Here is a 21,541-nt window from a genome sequence, read left to right as displayed (position 1 = left end):
CAAAAAAAAAAAAAAAAAAAAAAAAAAAAAAAAGCTATCAGTGCCGTCTCTCAAGATCTAAGGATAAAAAATCTGTTTCGAGATATGAGTTCCAGGGGCATTCTATACTGAATTATTTAAAAATACAGCCCCTCTGGCCTCTGCCCATAATACGCTTATGCCAAAATGTCCATTCAGTGGTGTTGTCCATTTTGGTATATCAAGGAAAAAATATAGTCAAATATTGACTTTGATGCACTAAGACACAGCCCAGGAGAAACATCACCCAGAGTTGCTGCTTCAGAGAGAAGGAACAAAAATTCAGGAACACGGGAAGTCCACAGTCTTCCTAGGTGACACTAGTTGGCCACAACTCTGCCTTCTGCTTGGCTTTTAGATTTATCTCGACTTGCTTAGTATATCTTCATAGAGATGACAAATGTGTTCTATTAGAATATTTTATCACAAAATTAGCAGACTAAGGATCTCATTCTTCAGCAATTAATGCCCATTCATTTCTAATTTCCATGAGAGCTGCATGGTGAAAATTCATAATATGTCTTTGCCATTTAGGCTGGAATACATAAAATGGCTGCTCGAGCTGTATTACTAAGCACAAAATAGATTATTTAATTAGCTCTTGTCTGGAGGTAAGAGAAAAGGGGAAAGGTAAATCAAGAAGAGATTGCAAAATAAAAATGACATTCTTGTTAAAGTGTGCACTGTGGGAGTAAAGTCAATGAAATCATCGTCCTGCACAGTCTGGTATTTAGTGACTGTATACTAGACTGCTAAGTGCAAGGTGAGCATAGAATTTGTACAAGCATCTCGATAACCGAAGCTCGCTCAAAATTTCATAGCCTCCTTCTGCCTCCAAAATGTGGCTAAGCAAGGCAATGGAGCTTTTTGCCTGCACTGAGCTAATTGGCATGGCTGATCATTTCGCTTGCTAAGTGCAGATGTAGCTTAAAGAGCTAGGTATCCTCAATATTTAGGTTATTTCTTTAGAGTTTCAACTAAGCAGTCTGGACTGTGACTGTTTCCAGCCCCAAAGGTTACCATGAGTCAGAAGTGAACAGCGGACAACTCCCATCAGTCCATGTTCCTATCAGGAACCAAGGGCGGTGTGCTCCATGTTGATCCCACTGACCCTCTTTAGCTCTCTCCCCCAACACACTGTGGTTCTGCGAGACCTTCATACTTGTTCCCTTTTCCCCAGCTCTTCACATGGCTCACCCCTGCCTACATCTCAGATCATGAATGTAGGGCAAGGTGTTGAGGAGGTAAGCCAGGTTCCCTGGGTGGAATCCAGCCCCACCACTTATTAGCGATGTGACCTTGGACATCAGTTTAACCTCACCTCACGGTATTCTCATCAGTCAAATGAGGACAGCAGTACCTACCTCAGAGGCTTACTCCGTGTGTGAAATTATAGGTAAACTGCTTTGAACAGTGACAACACAGCAGTACTGTTTTGTACATCAATAACTTCCCTACCTAAGATATGCTCCACAAATTATATTTTTAAAAAACAGATTACAGAGTGAATGGATACTGTTATCCTTGTTTTGTAAAATGTATGTGGAAAATGACAGAGAAAGCTGGAATCCTACTCTCCAAAATGCTAACAGCGTTAAACTTTAAAGCAGTTAACTTTTAGTGGTAAAATGTTCCGTTCTTATTTTCTTTCTGCTTCTCTGTGTTTTCTCATTTTTCTTCAGTGATTAGAGATTTTCTTTTTGTTTTAGAAAAATGTTTGGTGAAAGGGATATTCACATTTTATTGGATCTAGAAGGCACTTAGAGATCACCCAATTTTACACCTTTATTCTTCGAGAAAGAAGGGAACTAAGGACCAGAGAAGTAAGTCAGGACAGCAGTGGGATCAAATTCTTAGTCTCCAGTTACCATGCTATTTAACTGAGGTTCAGAAAAGATTTTTTGGCCTCTGGATTTACATATTTACATTATGATTTTGCAAATTTTATTTTGGGAATTCTCCTAAAAACTGTATGTTATTTGTAGTGTTCATCACGAGGGAGTACTCTAAAACTGAGAGCTGGACAAATGTGAGAGAATTTTACATTAGAGTTAGTATTTATTTATCTAGGTTTTTTTCCCACACTGCACGGCATGTGGGGTCTTAGTTCCCCAACCAGGGATCGAACCCGCGCCCACTGCAGTGGAAGTGCGGAGTCTTAACCACTGGACCACCAGCGAAGTCCCTTATTTGGGTATTTTCAAATCTGCTTTGAAATGGTAATAAAACTCATTATGTGGGAAAGTGCACCAGTTGCATTGGTACCGTGAAAGAAAAAGATTTAATTGAGAAAAATATATCATAATTATTTTTAGCACAGATACTAAAGTAGTCCAAGGATCAGTATTAACCCAGTTGCTGGTTATTGATGATAAGCTTGCTCCATTGTTTGCTTCCTCCACAGATTTCAAAGAATTGTACCTGTATTTCCATAAACAAAGGTAATGGACCACCCATGGAGCATAACCAGGAGAGAAATCGTAGATTTAGATGATAATCATAATGGCTACTTTTTCTGTCTTTAGATATTACCCCTGACTTGCTCTAAAATGGCTAAAGATAAAAAAAATTAGCAAAAATTAGGACAGTCTTGGGAAAATGAGATCAGGTCTGTGAGGTTGTTTATGTACTTTACGTAAACAGGTATGTAACTGAGCATGAAAAATTACTGTATGGCCTTTGCCTTTTTTCTGTGTTTTCCTTGAGACTGGCTGGGTATTGGTTGGGCAGTTCCTTATTTTGCTTATTAGAACCAAGACAAATGTTGAGCAGTTTACAGCCAGTGTGTGTCTGATGGTTCTTTGCTTTGCACATTGGTTGTTAAATATTTTTGAATATTACTGCTAATTAGAACTCTCAATAGAAGAGCTACTAGGGAACAGGAAACAAAGGATTTATCCTACCTTAGAATTCACATTCTGCCTCTCTCTGTCTCTCTTTCCTTCCTCCATCCCCATATTTTTATACATTGATAGGCATATATATGTAGGATGTGTGTGTATAAATATACATGTATTTATATACACTGTATATATTGTCTTTGGAAGTTAAAATGTAAAATAATTTTCTGAAGGTTTATTATACTTCATTGTAAATTTAAATTATTAAAAATTTGTATTCTCAATATAACAAAATAACTGACCATATTTTTCTAAGTCCTGACCCATTTCCCTAAGCCTAGTTTTATTTAGCCATGAAAACATTGAACAAGGTCAGCATTGAAGCATTTAATCTTCTCAGCATAAATCAAATTTTAACCTACTGGACAAGAGACCACCTGATAACCCTAGCAGCCTAGAGTTTCAGAGCAGTCTGAGGTGGGACAGAAACGGACGTGCTGAACATAGGATTGAGTGTCCATCATCGGTGCCATCCAGCTTTCTCTTGTTTGCTGTGGCGCCACCTAGGCTGCAGTAAAAGAAGGGTAGCACTAAAAGTCAAGAAGAAATAAAAAGTCATAAGATTCTGAGGTGTAGTCCCAGATCTACCACTAACTCATGTGAGACAAATCATGCCATTTGCTTGGTCCTCAGTTTTCTTAGCTATAAAAATGAGTGATTTATAATAAGTTATATCTAAGGGTCCTTCTAGTTGTTTTCTGAGTTGCCAGTCACAATTCTCTACCTTACTTTACTCCAGTGTCAGCATTTGCACAGGCCACATAATGTCAAATACAACTCACCACACAGATCCTGTTCATTGGATCAGATTTCTTCTTAGTGCTAACAACCAATCCTAGTTGAATGCAAAACTAGGTACATTCACTCTTTCAGGCTGTCACGGGTCATTTTGTGAACCTTAACCTCTGTGGCCATTGGATTTCCTAGTGGCTCAGAAGACTACATTCCCTTCAATATTCCAAATTTAAGACCAAAGACTAAAAAAATAGAAAAGAGAAAGCTAGAATATTCTAGAATATTCTGGATTATCGATGGAGTGTAATGTGTTCTTCATTACGATACTACCATCTGTTCATAGTAAACTTTCCTCATATTGCCCCAAATTGGGTTAGATCCTCAAGTGAGCATTAACAAGCACAATGGGTCTTCTTGAATAGATCAGCTTCAATTGTAGGCCATTTAATTAACCTAGCCGTCAGATTAAAAACCTAGGCATTAAGAGGATCTCTTTTTGATTGTAAACTTGCTCTAAAACCTTTTTTTGATGATTTAGCCTTTAGACTGGCAAGGGTGAAACTTCTGCCTGGTAACAGGCAGAGATGTGCCCTTGACTTGCACATAATTTTATATTACCTAAGATCTAGGGTTTGTCCCAAAACACGTTGCTTTATTTTACTCTCACTTCTGATTGCAACTTTTGTGTGGCTTTGTCACAGCGATCATGTCTTTCATTTAATTCTCTGACAACCTCACATTTGAGGATCTGTGGGCATAAAACTTGTTTTATGAGAAGAGCATCTGAATGACTAAAGGATGTGAGATATTTTGCTAAACTGCCATTGCTAATCTGATTTAATAGTGTCTCAATGATGTGGATATTTTGAAACCTTGACAAGCTTAGGAACTTGTCAGTCAGCTTTAGACCTCTAGCATAGTCAGATTCATTTCAGGTCCATGGGAGCTAAAAGGTCTTAGATGGTCATTTCACTATTCAGTTAGGAAGCATCTATTAGGTACCTGTTGTGTATAGTACACTGTAAAATAAAAAGATGTGATCAGAGCCCCTGGGAGCCTGCAGTTTTAGAGAACTCCAAATTAATGAAAGGTCTAAAGTTTCATCCTTATTGGAATTATTGAATTGAGTTCCAGGAAACACATTTACAGATGGAGGGATTTGAAATGAAAGAGGACAGGAGAGGTGTCCAGCCTAGAATACAGATGACTTGGGCATTCATTTGATCATACATTTAAGCAAGAAATGTTCATTGAGTGCTTGTTGTATACTTGTCACTAGGGATACAAAAGTCTTCTATGTCCTCATAGATAATAGTCTAGCTTAGGAGCCTAATTACAACCTGAGGCAGGAGCGGAGCCAAACTGGGGAGGATGGAGAATTAAAGCAGGATTATTTAAGCTTCAGTTGTGGTAAGAGCTACCAAGGAGCAGTGAAGGTTCGGTGAGATTATGCAAACAATCAAGGTTTGTGTGTAAGGAAGCCTGGCATGGTCTTGGGAATCAGCTCAAGCTTCCGTAAAGAGTTGGCCAATCTAACAGGAAGGATAAGAATTCCAGGCAGTGGATACAGTATTTGTTTAAACCAGGAGCTGGCAAATTTCCTCCTGGAGGCCATTCTTGCCTGTGGCCTGCTTTTCTAAACAAAGTTTAACATTTTTTTCCATAAAAATGTTGAGTATTCTTAGCTAACTGCTAGATTCTCTGTAATTTTTATTGCTATTGTAAATGATATCTTATTTTTAATTACATTCTCTATTTTACTTGAAAGTGATTCAGCATTTGGCAAGCTTGCTGAAATCTTGTGAGTTCTATAGTTTGTTGATGCTGTTGACTCTCTCATACTTTGCTATCTTCCCCATTTCTTCTAAGCCAGGATTTAGCCAACCCTTAGTTTATGGGCCACATATAACCCACCACTGTTTTTGTAAATAAAATTTTATTGGAATGTAGCCATGCTTATTTGTTTGCATATTGTCTCTGGATGCTTTCCAGCTACAGTGGCAGAGTTGAATCAGAGACTGCATGACTCACAAAACCTAAATAAAATCCTTGCTATCTGTGTCTATGCAAAAAATAACTTTGCCGATCTCTGACAACAGGATAATATCTTTAAATATTTTAAGACTGTCCATCAAGACTTGTTCTTTGTGGCTCCAAAGACTTGAACTAGGACCACCATGTACAAATTAGGGGGAGAGGGACTTCCCTGGTGGTCCAGTGGTGAAGAATGCACCTTCCAATGCAGGTGATGCGGGTTTGATCCCTGGTCAGGGAACTAAGATCCCACATGCCACGGGGCAACTAAGCCCATGCCACAACTACTGAGCTCATGCGCCTCAACTAGAGAGCCTGCGTGCCACAAACTACAGAGCCCACGTGCTTTGGAACCTGCACACCATAGCTACAGGGCCCATGCGCCCTAGAACCTGTGTGCCACAACTAGAGAAGAGAAAACCCTCATGCCACAACTAGAGAGGAGCCCACGTGCAGCAACGAAAGATCCCTCATGCCTCAACAAAGATCCTGCGTGCTGCAACTAAGAACCGATGCAGCCAAAAATAAATTCATACATACATACATACATAAGAAAGACATAAAAAATTAGAGGGAGAGAGAGTTGTTTAGCTCACAATATGAAGAACTTTTTAGTAGGATCAATACAAAAGTACTTCGCCAAAAAAAGACAAAAGTCAGCTTTCTTTCACCTAAAAGATGGTGGCTTTATGATTAATTGCCCAAACTGGAAACTATTAGCAAAGTACTTCAGGACTTGTTGTAAACCAGGACTGTCCCAGGCAAGCATGGATCAATAGTTACTCTACATTCATAGGGGACACCTTTCTGGAATAGTTCAGGTTATCTCTGTACTTTAACTATTGAGAAGGAAGGAAAGAGATGTAGGTTTGATTGAGGTCAAATAATGGGGTTTGTTTTCAACTCCCACAGGCTTCTGAAGTTACATTAAAACCCCAAGTGTAAGTGACATACACCCCTCAAGTGTCTTATTCCTCTTTTCCAGCACTGGGGAAGTTCTTATTTGCACAATTATTGCCTCGAATGGGAATTCACTGATTATGGGCTGGGTAGTGGTGGAGATTCCATGGACAGTCCCCTAGATCCTACAATGTCTCCTTCAACACAGGGCAAAACAAACCTTTCTTAAAAGAGTAAAATAGTGAACTCAGCCAAAGAAATGTGTATGACTAATCAGATATTTCCAAATATTTTTAGATAAATGGAATATATATCATATGATTCATTCCTCAAGAAAAGCCATGTGGGAACTTTTCATAGGACAATTTTTGCAGTTTTTCTTCAGTAGAAAATCCCACTCTGTAGAAGTTGGTAAAAGTCCCTTCTGTGGTTTAATTTACAACCGCAGATTCCAGCTAAGGCAGGTGTTGGCAAAATCTTATGGCACAAAATTCTGCAAATTGGCCTCCTTCTGCCAAGACAGTCTGTCTGCAAATTGTAGTTAAACACGAGTGGTGTGTGGCTGATTTCTCTTTTATATGCTATAATTTGGCAGTTATTCTGTCACATTCTAGTTCTTACAGACATTAGCATCAGCCTTAATAATTTTTCAGACTTTGAAAGGGAGATAATCATTGCCACAAGGTCGCCTGCAGGATCCAGGCTCTTGATTGACGTTGTGACTGGTGCGACTCTGCGTTACTAGTCATCTCCCAATGACTAGCCCATGATGTATGTTACTTTTCTGTGCAACTTCTTGCTTTGGGTCAACACCTCATGGTTGCTACAGAAGTTCTTAAAGTACATTCCCTGGACCAGAAGCATCAGCACAGCATCACCTGGGAACTTGTGAGAAATGCACATTCTCAGGCTCCATCTCAACTTACTAATTGAAACTCAAGCCCTCCAGGTGATTTAAAGTTTAGGAACACTGGTTTTGGAAAAAAAACACCTAGAAATTTGTAGCATGTCTTCTTTAGGAAATAAACTCAGTTATTCCATAAACAATTAATTGTTCTGTGCATATACCACATCACTGTGCAAGGCACTGGAAAAGGTTAACTACAAATGTCATGAAGATAACGATCAGGTCTGTGGTATGCACATCATAACCCCATTGCTATAGTTGGTGTTAAATCAATATTTATTGAATTCATTGGAATGTAAATACACCTAAGCCCCTGACTCCTGAAGACTTTGATGTATGAAATTTTAAGTGATATAACTTTCACTATTGTAGCAGCCGGTGCTCTCACTCCAATGAATAGAAAACATTGACAATGCATTTTAATGAATTAAGACTTTTTTCACCTTATGTTTAAAATTATAGATATAGGTATCTCTATTTAGAATTGAAAGCAAGAGTCTTCTCTATAGGCAATATATATATATTTCAGTCAGGAGAAAGGAAATATTGCTGAGCTTATAAATCCTGGTTGATCCTGACAATATTGTAGGCACTTTTACTTTAGCTGTACCTTGGTTGTGTAGACATACCTAGGCCTTGATATCTTCCCAGCTTCATAAATAGTTTGAAGATGGAAAAAGGATTCTGGAGCAGTTCCATCAATGGCCTCACCCTTTTTGCCTAATTGTTATGTAAATCACCAGAGCAGCTGTAGACCAATTAAGTTCAAAAGTGTACAGGTGGTCAGAGGAATGACTTGAAAAATGCGCTCCTCTTTTAAGGGGCCTTTTGTTTCTTAAAAAATAAAAAAAGGCAACAGGTTTTTAAATTTAATGTAGAAAAAGGCCAAAATAGTTGAAATGAAAGAAATAGTCAAATAAAAATGTAGCCTGTGCCAGATGTAATCAAATTAAATGGAACGCTTCACAGGTGTTCCAAAAAATGTTCATAATGTTGTTGAAGAAAATGGCTTCCTTCATTTTTTTATGACTTAAATACTAGGACAGTCTTTACATACAATAAAACTTCTTTAAAGAGCAGTGAAATGCATGCCATTTCATCTCTGATCCCTATCTTTATGTTCTATAACTACTGCCATAAATGCCATTCAATCTTCACCATTACTGATAACTCTGTTACTTGGTTCCTATAGCCATAAATACAGATCACTGTGTGTCCACCCAGAAATCACTCCACGTGACCACATAAACAGCCTACACAGCTCATTTTAGAGAAACATGATCTGAAGTGAGTGAACTTGGACAAGAGACATGATAATACTTAAAAACAACTTCCATGCCTGGGAAGACTTCCATGTTTGACTTAATGGCTATTATGTGTCCCAGTATAAAGAGCCACATTTCTACATCTTTTCCTCCCTTTCACAAATTCCTACGTATCACAGTTTTTTCCATATGCCTTGTACTGAGCTAAGATTTGTGAGGAACAGAAAAAAATCAGAAGTACTTCCATTCCTCAAAGAAGTAAAAGTACAACAGAAGAGATGACAAATGTATAAATAGCTGTAAAGATGATAGAAAACAGCAGTGTTATTCGAGAGCGCCCAGAAGTTTATTCGTAAAATGTTTCATGGCACTTTTTTACTGAGCACCTATTAAGTGCAGAGACAAAGATAAAAGCAAGCATGAAAAAGACGGACATATTACTTGACATCATGGGGTTTACAATCTGGATGGAAGACAGAACTAAACACATGAACTAAACATGAGAAGGATACATTGTGATGAAGGCAGAAGTCACAAATAAACAAAATATTTCAGAAATTTGAAATCTTTGAAAGAGATGTTCTTTAAAAAATTGTTCAGTGAGGAGCCAACTGGTAGGCAAGACAAGATGGCAGTTAAGAAGAACATGGCTATGACCCAGCAATCCCACTCCTGGGCATACACCCAGAGAAAACCAGAATTCAAAAAGACACACGCTCCCCAGTGTTCATTGCAGCACTGTTTACGATAGCCAGATCATGGAAGCAACCTAAATGCCCATCGACGGAAGATGCGGTACATATATACAATGGAATATTACCCAGCCATAAAAAGAAACAAAATTGGGTCATTTGTAGAGACGTGGATGGACCTAGAGACTTATACAGAGTGAAGTAATTCAGAAAGAGAAAAACAAATATCGTATATTAACACATATATGTGGAATCTAGAAAAATTGTACAGGTGAACCAGTTTGCAAGGCAGAAATAGAGACACAGATGTAGAGAACAAATGTACGGACACCACGGGGGAAAGCGGCGGGGGTGGTGGTGGTGGGATGAACTGGGAGACTGGGATTGACATATATACGCTAATATGTATAAAAATAGATAACTAATAAACTAGAACCTGCTGTATAAAAAATAAATTAATTTTTTTTAAAAAAAGGATTTAGATAGAGGGCCGGGTCCAGAAAGAGAGCTATTACCAGAGATAACTACAAAGAGTATGGCCTAGGTGTGGTAGACTGGGGAGAGCTCAGTGGACCTGTTTATTCAAATTCCTAACTCTATCCTATTGTCTCTGCATGGCATCACAAACTTTGTTTACCAAACATTTGCTTTTCCCATATTTCTGTGAGTTGTCTTCTTTCCCTTTGAAGACCCATATCCCTGCCCCCTCCTCCTTAGCTCAGGATGGCCTATAGGCTTTAACTGCCTGCCTGTCTTTGACCCTCTCATGCCTGTGTGAGGCTCCCATATGTACAAAATTAAATTTGTTTTTTCTCCTGTTAATGTCTAAATTAATAAATAAGCCAAAAGAATTTTAGAAAGGTAGAGAAATAGTTTTTCCTCCCTTACATTCCCAGTTGTATTCCTGGCATCTAGGGCAGTAAAAAAAGGAAAGAAAGGAAGAAGCCGAATGCAAAAGACCACACATTGTATGATTTCATTTATAGGTAATGTCCAGAAAAGGCAAATCTATAGACATAGAAAGCAGGTTAGTGGTTGCCGGGGGCTGGGATTGGTTCTGGGATTAACTGTCAGCAGGCATGAGGGGTCTTTTTGGGGTGATGAAAATGTTCTAAAACTGGATTGTGCTGATGGTTGCACGACTCAGTCAATTTACAAAATCATTACATGTTTTTTTACAGTAAGTCATGGGAAACAGTGAGAACTGAAGCAAAAGAGATTTGATACTTTCTGGTCATTTAAAGACTGCTGTGGGCTACAAAGTGTAGGGCGTACTAAGGAAAGGGGTACAGGAGGCTGGAGGAGGGGATTTTGAGTCGGGGCCGTAACAGGTGGGATTTTAGGATGAGGAGATAATAGCTGAGGGGACCTGGGACACTGAGCAGTGCGATTTCGGTTGCTCAGGACAAGGATGTGTGAGACATTTTTGATCCTTGATGGATCTTTCATAGTTGGATTACAGAAACCAGGTTGATATGTAGTGTTGATAGAACGAGGGAGTAGGGGGAAAACCTGACCATGGCTGAGACAATCTTGACCCTCCGTATTTTAACCTTATCATTTCATCTCCCTTCCACTCACGATACGCGGCAATGTAGTTTGTCTTGATTTCCCAGGAGGACCAAAGACCTCTTTCTCTCAAGGCAGTTGTTTTTCTAATTAACACTGCTCTCGGGGTACACAGCCGCACACACAGCACTCAGAGGTGTTAACTTGTTCCTGAGCTCCGAGTCATACTACTGATATTTACGGGATGGTGAGTCAGCTGTATGGGTTGTTTGTTAGCAAGTTGAGCAGAAGTGTGCGAGCGTGGGCGTTAGCAAGCACTGTCTCTTTATGGTCCTGCTGTGAGGGTACATGCTCAAGGGAAGGCAAACCCAGCGTAAGTGCACGAGGGCTCAGAGACTGACCAGAAACGGGGGAATGGTTTTGTATCTGAACGTGTCAAGCATGGATTTCGTGTATTGGAATTTAGTTTTGGAGTATTACTCCTGCAGTGGCCAGAGGCCATAGTAAAAGATTGAGATGAGGACTCAGGGACCAGAGTTGCAACCTTGAACACTAGTCTGTTGTGGGGCTAAGGACAAACAGTTTAACCCCTTTGAGATTACAGACTTGCTTGTGAAAGGCAGGGACAGACGAGAACTGTGGTTTTCGTTTTGCGGGGGTTAAGGTCCTCTCTAGTATGGGTTGCTAGGTAAGGGTCCTTTCTGCAGAAAAGTATGCATCCGTGAATGCCATGATGAAGAATACTGAACCAAATTAACTCAAAGGTGTCTTCCAAATCCATTCCTCCCTGTCAGTCTATGAAAGGATAAAAACGAACAAGTATGTTCAACTCTGCGCTTTTGATGACATATGTCACAGCAACCCTAGCTAGACTAATGCATCATCTGTCACTTGGGGTTGATGTCTTTTTTACACATTGAGGAAATCCCATTGCTGCTTCCCAAACTGTGAAGCTGCAGATAAAGAGGGTCACCTCTGCAAAATGAATGGTACTGTTTCTCTTAGTCATTGTACCTGTCCCCCTCTGTTCCTTACTTTTAACCTTCCCATCTGAATCCTTCAGTCTCTTTTCCCTCTAACTGTGGGAAGCCTAAAGAAGAGATGAAACGGAGGATCCTATCATGTTTTAGTAAGCTAGATAATTTTAAACTTTATATTGGCACAGTTGAACCAGAGACCACAGGAGATGACTAGAAATTGAATAGAAATATTAAAACAATTAGTAGTGGTAGACAGTGTCAAGAATGTATTGATAAGAAATCATTCATAAGCATTTAGTTATAAAGCGTGGACTTAATTTGTTAGGCTCTGCTGTCTTGGCTGTAATTGTACAGTAACTTTCCAGGATATGGGAAAGTGGGAGAATATGACCTTCAAGGTAAGCCTGCCATTGCTGCCATTGGCAAGGTGGGTGTAACTTAAAGGTTGTTTTCAGTGGTTACTTCCTATTGTTCTTTTGTCATTGTTTCAGAATATATTAAAAATATAAGAATTTTGTGTTACCTTGCATATACCAATTTATGACTAATTCAGATTGACCTTCAAAAGTGAAAGAAAATTGTGGTGATAAATTGATTACTGAGAAATTGTCTTTATATAGACACAATAAAGCATGAACATATTATTTTAATGTATTTTAAATTTTCTGTGGTACATTTCCACAAAAATAATATATTCCTGGTGACTAGGACTTTATACTCCTTCCTCTTTTTCTTCCATGACTATTTTTTTTTTTTTTTTGCGGTACGCGGGCCTCTCACTGTTGTGGCCTCTCCCGTTGCGGAGCACAGGCTCCGGACGCGCAGGCTCAGCGGCCATGGCTCACGGGCCCAGCCGCTCCGCGGCATGTGGGAGCTTCCCGGACCGGGGCACGAACCCGTGTCCCCTGCATCAGCAGGCGGACTCTCAACCACTGCACCACCAGGGAAACCCCATGACTACTTTTTTTAAAAAAGTATTTTCAAGAAGCAGTGGGGTATGCATGGAGAATTTACTCCTAGGCAGATGGTGTGGTGCTGTGATACAAATTTTTCTGTAGCAGTAACTGGGAGAGAAGCCATGATTCACGGCTGTTAAGAGATAGGAGCCGTTTTTGAAGGAAGGAATTAACTGCACACACAGTGATGTGTAGGAGCATCCTACGTTAACAGAAAAACACTTGTGTATGTTTTAAAAGAATCTCCAAGACTTAGCTCCTTTGTTTATTCACAGGGGTGATGGGTGAATATGAGCCAAAAATAGAAGTGCAGTTCCCGGAAACGGTCCCGACTGCAAAAGGAACAACAGTGAAGCTGGAATGCTTTGCGTTAGGAAAGTAAGTCCTGGTTTCTCTTCTCCCTTGTCCTCCCTCCAGCTTGGGCAAGTGTAGAATTTTCTTTGCACTGTTCGCCGTGATGGTTTCTGAAGTTACTGAAAAGCGAGCCAAGCCTCTCTCGCTGTGATTCTGCGTGCGCATCTTTGATTTCGCCCTCTCATCATGGAGAGGGGATGTGTCATGGAGAGGGATTAGGCTACCACAATGGACATGGCCACAAAGGAGAGGAGAATGGGCAGTTCTGAAAAAGTGCTTTGTTTTATTACAATGACCTGTAATGTACATGTAACCCAGAATGACAGGAAAACAATGGCCTTCATTTGAGGTACAGTGAAGTTGACTGTTTGGAAAAATGTGGACTTTCATTCGGGTCCCAGTTTATGGAATATGCATCAAACTTGTATTTCCTTTTAAATTGCCCGTCTCTTCTTTCTACTATTCTGAAAATTTTATTTTATTGCAGTATAGTTGATTTACAGTATTGTGTTAATTTCTGCTGTACAGCAAAGTGAGTCAATTATACATACATATATATATTCTTTTCCATTATGGTTTATTACAGGATATCGGATATAGCTCCCTATGCTATGCAGTAGGAGCTTATTGTTTATCCATTCTCTATATACTGCTTTGCATCTGCTAATCCCAAGCTCCCAATCCATCCCTCCCCACCTCCCTCCCCCTTGTCGACCACAAGACTGTTCTCTATGTCTGTGAGTCTGTTTCTGTTTCATAGATAAGTTCATTTGTGTCATATTTTAGATTCCACATGTAAGCAGTAGCATCTTCTTTCTACTTTCGATTTCGATTTCCTTCTGCTTTGGATAGAGATTGGTAAGACCTGATATTCTCTAAGAGAGTCTTTATTTTACAGAGTCATCTGAAAATTATTCACAATTTTATTATTCAATCTGTGGAGTCTTCTTAGATAAGCCCACTTGGGAACCAGTTAGAGTTTCCGTTACAGTATCTGTCAGAGGGCATAAGGGAGATGAAAAGCAGATCAGTTAAGATTTTGCCAGTAACCCTGCAAGAAAGGTTTGGCATCAGTGATAAAAACTGTCATCTGAAATAAGAATTTTTGGTCATCTATGTGCTTTAATGATGCACGTGAATCTCTATGCCCAACCCCACCTATCTGGCTAACTCACTGCTAACTCCTTATCCTTTTCCTGTACCCAAATGTTGGCTAAGGCAGCAACACTAACTTTTACTCACCCCCTGTGTCAGCATGTAATCTATATTCACATGATTTTGTGTTTTACAGCAACCATGGAAGAAAGCTGTTCCTTTTTTTTTTCAATTTTATTTTTAGCTCTAAAGGAAGGATTCTTTTGGTTTTCCTGTTTTCAAGTCATGGCAGTACACGCTGCAGTAGTATCTTTACTTTGGTGCTGAAAAATACAGTGATCATTTCCTATGTCCTGAAAACTTACCCCGTTAAATAAATTATGACATTGCTGTAGGATTGAACACTGCACCAACATTAAAAGTCAAGTTGTAAAACAACATGTGAAGCCTAGAAAATGCCCACGGTTTATTACTAAGAGACTAAAAGCAGATTGCCAAACAGTAGAAGATGGTCCTGTTTTTTATTGTATATAAATATATATTTATATATATATATTAGGAAACTTAATTCAAAGAAAAGATGAGAGAAGGTAACTGGATAGGCTAGAAATGTGTTTGGTGAACTCTGCAAGGTGACACCTTGAAAAATCTTCTGTGGAGGAAGACAGCAAAATTTATGTTGTTCCCACTTCAAAGGGGGTATGAATTACACACTATTCACGCTGCTTGAACGGCACTAGAATGAAAACAAAGGACCCAAATTGGGCTTCTCCAATCTACACAGAAATGTTTGGGTATGCACATCCAGCTGCGGAAACACATCATCATGGCCCGCTTAAGAGCAGAGAGACTATCTCTAAGTACAGTTATTTGTAAAGGCACGTATTAAGTGTCTATCTCATCACATGTAAAGACACCCATAATGTACTTTTGATAGAGCCCTTTCTGCCTTTCCATTTAGTGTCTGCCTAGTGAACTTAAATTCCTCTAAAACAAGTATAGTGGAGTTGATGGCTCTAATTTTTTAAATACCATCTCAGGTTTTTCAGAGAAGATTAGCAAGTCTTTAGTGTAATTACTTGTCTGTGTGTGTTTTTGTAAAAAATAAATATGTAAACAATTGTATCCCCTGCTAGGAAGCCGCAATCTTAAAAGCTGTGGTTAGCTCACTAAACCATTGATTTGCAGATTCAGTGATACCCTTGCAATTTAAGATGTGTCCTAAGAGTTTCAGCTGGAGGATGATAGATGTCTTGAGAGTACCTAAAGACCCCACAGATTGTTTCTTTCCTTATCTCACTACTTAAGTAAAGTTTCCTGAAACCACCCTCCTAATGGACTGCTACAAGTTGATAAGGTTCCACAGAGAGTGTCCCAAGAGGCAGCAAGTAGAAGCTGCCAGTTTCTTATCCCCTGAGCCTTGAAACTGACACATCACTTCTGCCTTATTTCAGTAATCCAGGTAGCCAAAGAACCCACCAGTTTCAAGGAGAGAGGGGCCTGGACCTCATCTTAGTGGAAGGCATCTTTAATTCTCCACATTTGTGCATGGACATTTTTATTTTCATATTTATGATTTTAAAAGAAACATGCACTAGAAAAAAATAGAACGAGCATATAAAAATCTGTTTTTATTTCATTGGTAATATTGCATACGATATAGATTAACTTATTTAAGGTTAAGAAAGGTTATTTGATTTTAAGGAAAACACTAAGTGTATAATAATACTGGAGATGTGGATATCACTAAAATCGTAATAGTGATATGTGAATAAATGACATTTGGGGAGCACTGTCTAGTGCGAGCTAATAATGTTTAGAAGCAAGAAGGAAGGGATTGTAAGCAGCATGGCTTCAAATAAAAGAAACAGTCTCTCTAACTTGATTCACTGCCATTTTTTCTTGCTATCAGTCCAGTACCAACTATTATCTGGAGAAGAGCTGATGGAAAGCCGATAGCAAGGAAAGCCAGAAGACACAAGTCAAATGGAATTCTTGAAATCCCCAACTTTCAGCAGGAGGACGCTGGTTGGTACGAATGTGTGGCTGAAAATTCAAGAGGGAAAAACATAGCAAGGGGACAGCTGACTTTCTTTGGTAAGACTGTGATTCCAATTTATCATTTGTTGACCTTCCTGGTATTAACATTATAAGCTGGGGGGTTTGCATTCAGGTTTTTTCAGAAGGATTGTTCGAAATAGGATCGTGTAAAACCCTTGGTTTGCTGATTAATTAGCATGCCCTGGGTGATTCTGGGTGGGGAGAGTGAGGATGGGGGGCAGGGTTGGAAGATACAGGCTGATACATTTGGGGGATAGAAATTAGTGTGAACACACTTGCAAAGGACCTATTTTCTCTCCTGCCATCAAGCTGTAAAACTGACACAGGAAACGTTTTGTTATTCCTTCATTCGAATTTTGATTTGGAGTTCGTGTTAATCCTTTGTAATTGCTCCTGTTTGGTAGTGATTTAATATGGTACTATGAACATTTCAAAATGCACATTGTCCAAATTTAGTTCTTACCAGAGTGGAGCATGACAAATCTCTCTCACCCCAAAGACTTTTTCTGCGCAGCTGCTCCTATTCCAATCGAATCATCGGCATTGATCCAAACATAATATAAATGTAAACCCTCTAGCAAGTGGTCATCAATTGAGCCTATCTTGGAAACCCTGTTAGGGTATTGATTTGAAATCCAGAAAGGGATTTCATCGGATAGGCATTTTGAAAGCAAATTGAGTTCTCCTAAATTGGAACATGCCTGAATCCCATCTGTCTGGGGTATTGAAAATAAATATTATAGATCGATAAGTATTCAAGAATGGCTTAAATAAACAACAGTGTATATTAAAAGGATGAGAGCAGTTCTTTAGGCAGGGGCAAGTTGTAGCAAAGGCTTTAAACCTTCCTATTTCTTGCAGTAACTAATACCACAAAAGTGTATTTATTTCATCAATTCTTCTTCCAAAGCGTTTTGGTTTTAAGATATGGGGAAAGAATTTTGTTCAGTAATCATGTAATGTTTTTTAGAAGCATGATTAGAAACTGGGTGGAAATTTTGAATATCAGCTAGCCTTCAGCAACCTCCCCCATCTGATCCTCAGCATTTTGGACTCCTACTTCTGACACTGGCCAGTTGGTGGAAGAACACACATGATTTTACCAAGTGCTTCACGTGATGACTTCAGCACCAGTTGTTTGAATAAATTTGCACTCTTTTTTAATCACCCATCTTCCTTCAACAATAAAGGACCAACTCTACTCATGCCAGATGACAGACTTGATGCTTGATCTTTGCTCTTTCATAAACTGTCATGGTTGATACCTTATTTGATTGGTTGAAGAGCAAAAGACATCACAGTTCATTGGCTGGAAAAACATAAGACTGAAGGTTACAGATTTGTTCAGTGAGATGCACTTGCTGTCTTTTTTAAGTGTTTAGGGTACATTTTTCTCTCCAGTGTAATAATTATTTCTCCTGTATCGGGTAGGAACAACCTGAAAATATTCAGGTAAATGACCAATTTTTTTTTTTAAATTAGTTGGGTAGATATTTCCATCCAGTGGCGGTGGTTCCTAAGTGTTACTTGTGTTGCTCGAATAATTGATTGAAGTCATTTTTCACTTTCATGATTTTCTTTGAAGTGAAATATCTGTTTCACTATGTTAAAAAGGTGTGAGATAGTCTGTTACCAGGAGTTGACATAGTGCTTTCTAGTAGGTCAAAGGTTTCCTGCACGAGAAATAGAAGAGTACAGTGTTACCGTTCTGGAAAATCAACCTTGTCACTGGCCTCCAGCCTTGTATAGTGAAAGGTTTTTTCAGGGATCCTGCCTGGAGATGAAAATCAGGTCCTAACGGTGTTTCCCTTTTAAAGGAAGTTGTCTGCATCCGTGCGTGGAGAAAAAAGCAGAATGAAATTTGCCTACTTTCTGAAGATTACTCGGCTTTTTCCTCAGTTGTCAACCACCCTAGGTGTTAGAAGCTTGTCTAATAAGTTGACTTTCATGGTGCTGGGCTTTTGCATCTATGTTTATTCTTTTGTTTATCCTCAACTAGCATATCAGCTAGTTGACACAGAAATTATCTAATTGTTTTCATTGTCACAGGAGAGCTTAATTATACAAAAGTGCTTTTTTTCTTTCTTTTTATATATTTTTTCTGGTGTCTAGTGGGTTTGTCCAATGCTGCGTTTCTGATATCCAGCTGCCTAGATCTCCAAGTTAAATGAGTTATTATCATTAAAGTCACCATATATTTCACAAAAGGGGAGAAAGTAGCCCCAGTCACTTATCCATGAACGTTCTGTCTTTGTTAACAAGAAAATTTCTTACAACATTAAGATGTGCTGTGCTCAGGGGTTGTGAACCATGGGTTTCAGCTTAGAAACCTGCTTCTCCTTTTTGGTTCCAAGTTGCTGCATCCCATTCATCACCTCTTCACTTCAACAACCACGGACAGGTGTGCTCACTTCTGTTCTGGCCTGACAAATTGGCAATTTTTCTGATCCTGCCCTAAAACCCTTTCACCTTCCTCCAAAGGCCTGCTGGGCCTGGTTCCATTGCTCCTACGTTCCCTGTGTCAGGACGATAGAAGCCCCTGTTCCTGGTTGGTGTGTTTCCACTGTGGCTGTGTCTTTAGGTTAGCATGTGCTCCTTGTGGTTGGGATATGGGAAGAAGTGAAACTAGTTCAGACATAAAACATTTTTACCCATCTCCATTTTCCCAATGTATTTTGCCGTGACCTATACTTGTCTGTGAGGTCTAATTTTAATCTGCTCTTTCAGATATTTTTCAGCATAAAAAACTTCCTAAAAATAGATCTGTTATATATTCAGGGTTAAAATACTACAGATCTTTGTTACTTAAAGATTGACATTTTCTAAAATGACTTTAATGTATTATTAATTTGTTCAAAAGAAATTTTTATTGCCTACTATATGGCAGGCAATGTTGGGCACTTAGGGTTGTAAGACAAATTCGTGCCTTCAAGGAGCTCGTCTTTTACTAGAAACTGATGGGCAATTTACTATTAAGCAAATAAATGAACTAGAAAATTTCATAGTGTGGTAAGAGTTGTGAAGAAAATGAGTAGGATGATATGATAGCAAATAACTAGGAGCAGAAGAAAGGCTTCATAAGATAAGGTAGTCAGGGAAGACTTGTCTGAGATTTGACTTTGGAGCTGAAACCTAAAGGATGCAAAAGAGCCAGGCTTTCAAGGAGTGGTACATTCCAGGCAGAAGGTAAGGAAGTACAAAGGCCCTGAGACAGGAAACTACTTAACATTGCAATTAACACTGCATTGTGAGATGTATCGAGGAAGCTAGGGTAACTTAGTCATAGTGAGAAAGGGCAAAAGGTTTGGAAACATAGGAGGGTGACAGATGATGCAGTATCTTGTAAGCCAGCCGCAGAGTTTGGGATTTATTCTGATCATAACGGGAAACCAGTGGAGGATTTTAAGCAGGGGAATGACTCAATCACATTCATGCTTTTAAAAGACCACTCTGGCTGTTTTGTGATGATTAGATTATAGGGAACCAAGAGTAAAAGCAGGACAACCGGTCAAGAAGCCAACCAGGTGAGAGAGGTTGGTGGCTAGGACTCAAAGAAGGAAAATCAATGGAGGCTTCACATATATTTTGGAGTTAGAATGAGTAAGACACTCCCGAGTCATTCCTACACTTAGCCATTTTATAGATAAGGAAATGGATTCCCAAAGAGAAAATGTTACTGATTGAAGTTCCATGATTATATAGAGCTAGATTCCAAATGCTATGCCTGTTCCTTCATGCTAGAGGTTCTCAAACTTCAGTGTGCTTTAGAGTAATCTGAAATTTTTATTAAAATACAGAATACTGCGTTCAATCCCCAATAGTTCTGATTCTGTAGAACTAGGGTGGGACCTGAGAATTCGTATTTCTGTTAAGTTCCCCGGTCATGCTTATGCAGCTTGTCTGGAGTCCACGGTGTAAGAACCATTGCTCTCGTGCTAGGCTGTTTTCAAGTGCTAGAGTGAATCCTAAGATTAAATTACATGCAAGCAAAGGTGTTCCTGCTTCCCGTGAAAGCTAGCAGCTTGCTGTCACATCAAGCATTATGGCCAGTCTACGTAGACAAAGTAGGAGGGTGCTAAAGTAATTATCTCTGCAAAAAGGAAAAGGAAGTATGAAATGGATTTAATTCACTTGATAAGTATTCATCTTTCCACCTCATTATGTCTGTATAGTCACTTCCTTTCTGCACAAATAGACCAATAGAGTAACGTCATTTAGAATAATGAAGCATGAACTAAAGGAACCTGATATTTAATGCCTTTTGTTCAATTTCTCCTATATGTAACGGGTGTTAAGAGAGTAAAATCATCTTCACCATGAGGAAATAGGGAACATAATATTTGAGCGGTGAACAGGCTGTTGTTCGTAGAATCCTATAATGTTTGAGCTGGAAGGATCTACTGGGGCCAACTCATTGATTTTTTTTAAATTTATTTTTATTTTTGGCTGTGTTGGGTCTTCGTTGCCGCGTGTGGGCTTTCTGCAGTTGTGGTGGGCGGGAGCTACTCTTGGTTGCGGTGCGTGGGCTTCTCATTGCAGTGGCTTCTCTTGTTGCGGAGCACAGGCTCTAGGCGTGCGGGCTTCAGCAGTTGTGGGGCGAGGGCTCAGTAGTTGTGGCTTGCAGGCTCTAGAGCATAGGCTCAGTAGTTGTGGCGCACTGGCTTAGCTGCTCCACAGCATGTGAGATCTTCCTGGACCAGGGCTTGAACCCATGTCCCTTGCATTGGCAGACGGATTCTTAACCATTGCACTACCAGGGAAGCCCTTCTCTTTGATTCTTATAAGTTAAAAAAAAAAGAAAAAGAAAAAAAAGGCCCAGAGACATAAAATAACTTACCCAAGGTGATAGAATGAGTGAGAATCAGAGCTATGACTAGACCTGCTCTTCCTGTGTTCCTTTTCCTGCCAATAAGACATTTTAATACAATAGGTAAAGGGAAAAAAAATTCATCAATCATCCAGATACTTCTTCTGCTTATTTTCCACAACCAAAGACATAAATTAAAACATCCAGTTGAACAGTTGACTTATTCACTTCCTATTTTCCAAGGTGATCACCTGATTATTGAGTCCAAAAGAGCTCTTTTTTATTTTTCTCTCCAACTTACATCTGTGGCTATATGTCTAGACCTTGT

General features: G+C 39.3%; 1 protein-coding gene across 1 annotated transcript in view; it reads left to right on the top strand.

Annotated features, from left to right (window-relative positions):
• The window catches only part of CNTN4 (contactin 4), a 482,944-nt gene that overhangs the window by 300,560 nt on the left and 160,843 nt on the right, over positions 1–21,541 (top strand). The window contains exons 6-7 of the mRNA XM_024747094.1: positions 13,172–13,274; positions 16,258–16,442. Coding sequence (XP_024602862.1) covers positions 13,172–13,274; positions 16,258–16,442 — 288 coding nt within the window. The remainder of the gene's footprint in view (positions 1–13,171; positions 13,275–16,257; positions 16,443–21,541) is intronic.

The sequence above is a fragment of the Neophocaena asiaeorientalis genome, unplaced genomic scaffold (assembly GCF_003031525.2).
Source record: "Neophocaena asiaeorientalis asiaeorientalis breed wild unplaced genomic scaffold, Neophocaena_asiaeorientalis_V1.1 scaffold130, whole genome shotgun sequence".
NCBI lineage: Eukaryota > Metazoa > Chordata > Mammalia > Artiodactyla > Phocoenidae > Neophocaena > Neophocaena asiaeorientalis.
This window is presented reverse-complemented; position numbering and strand designations above follow the sequence as displayed.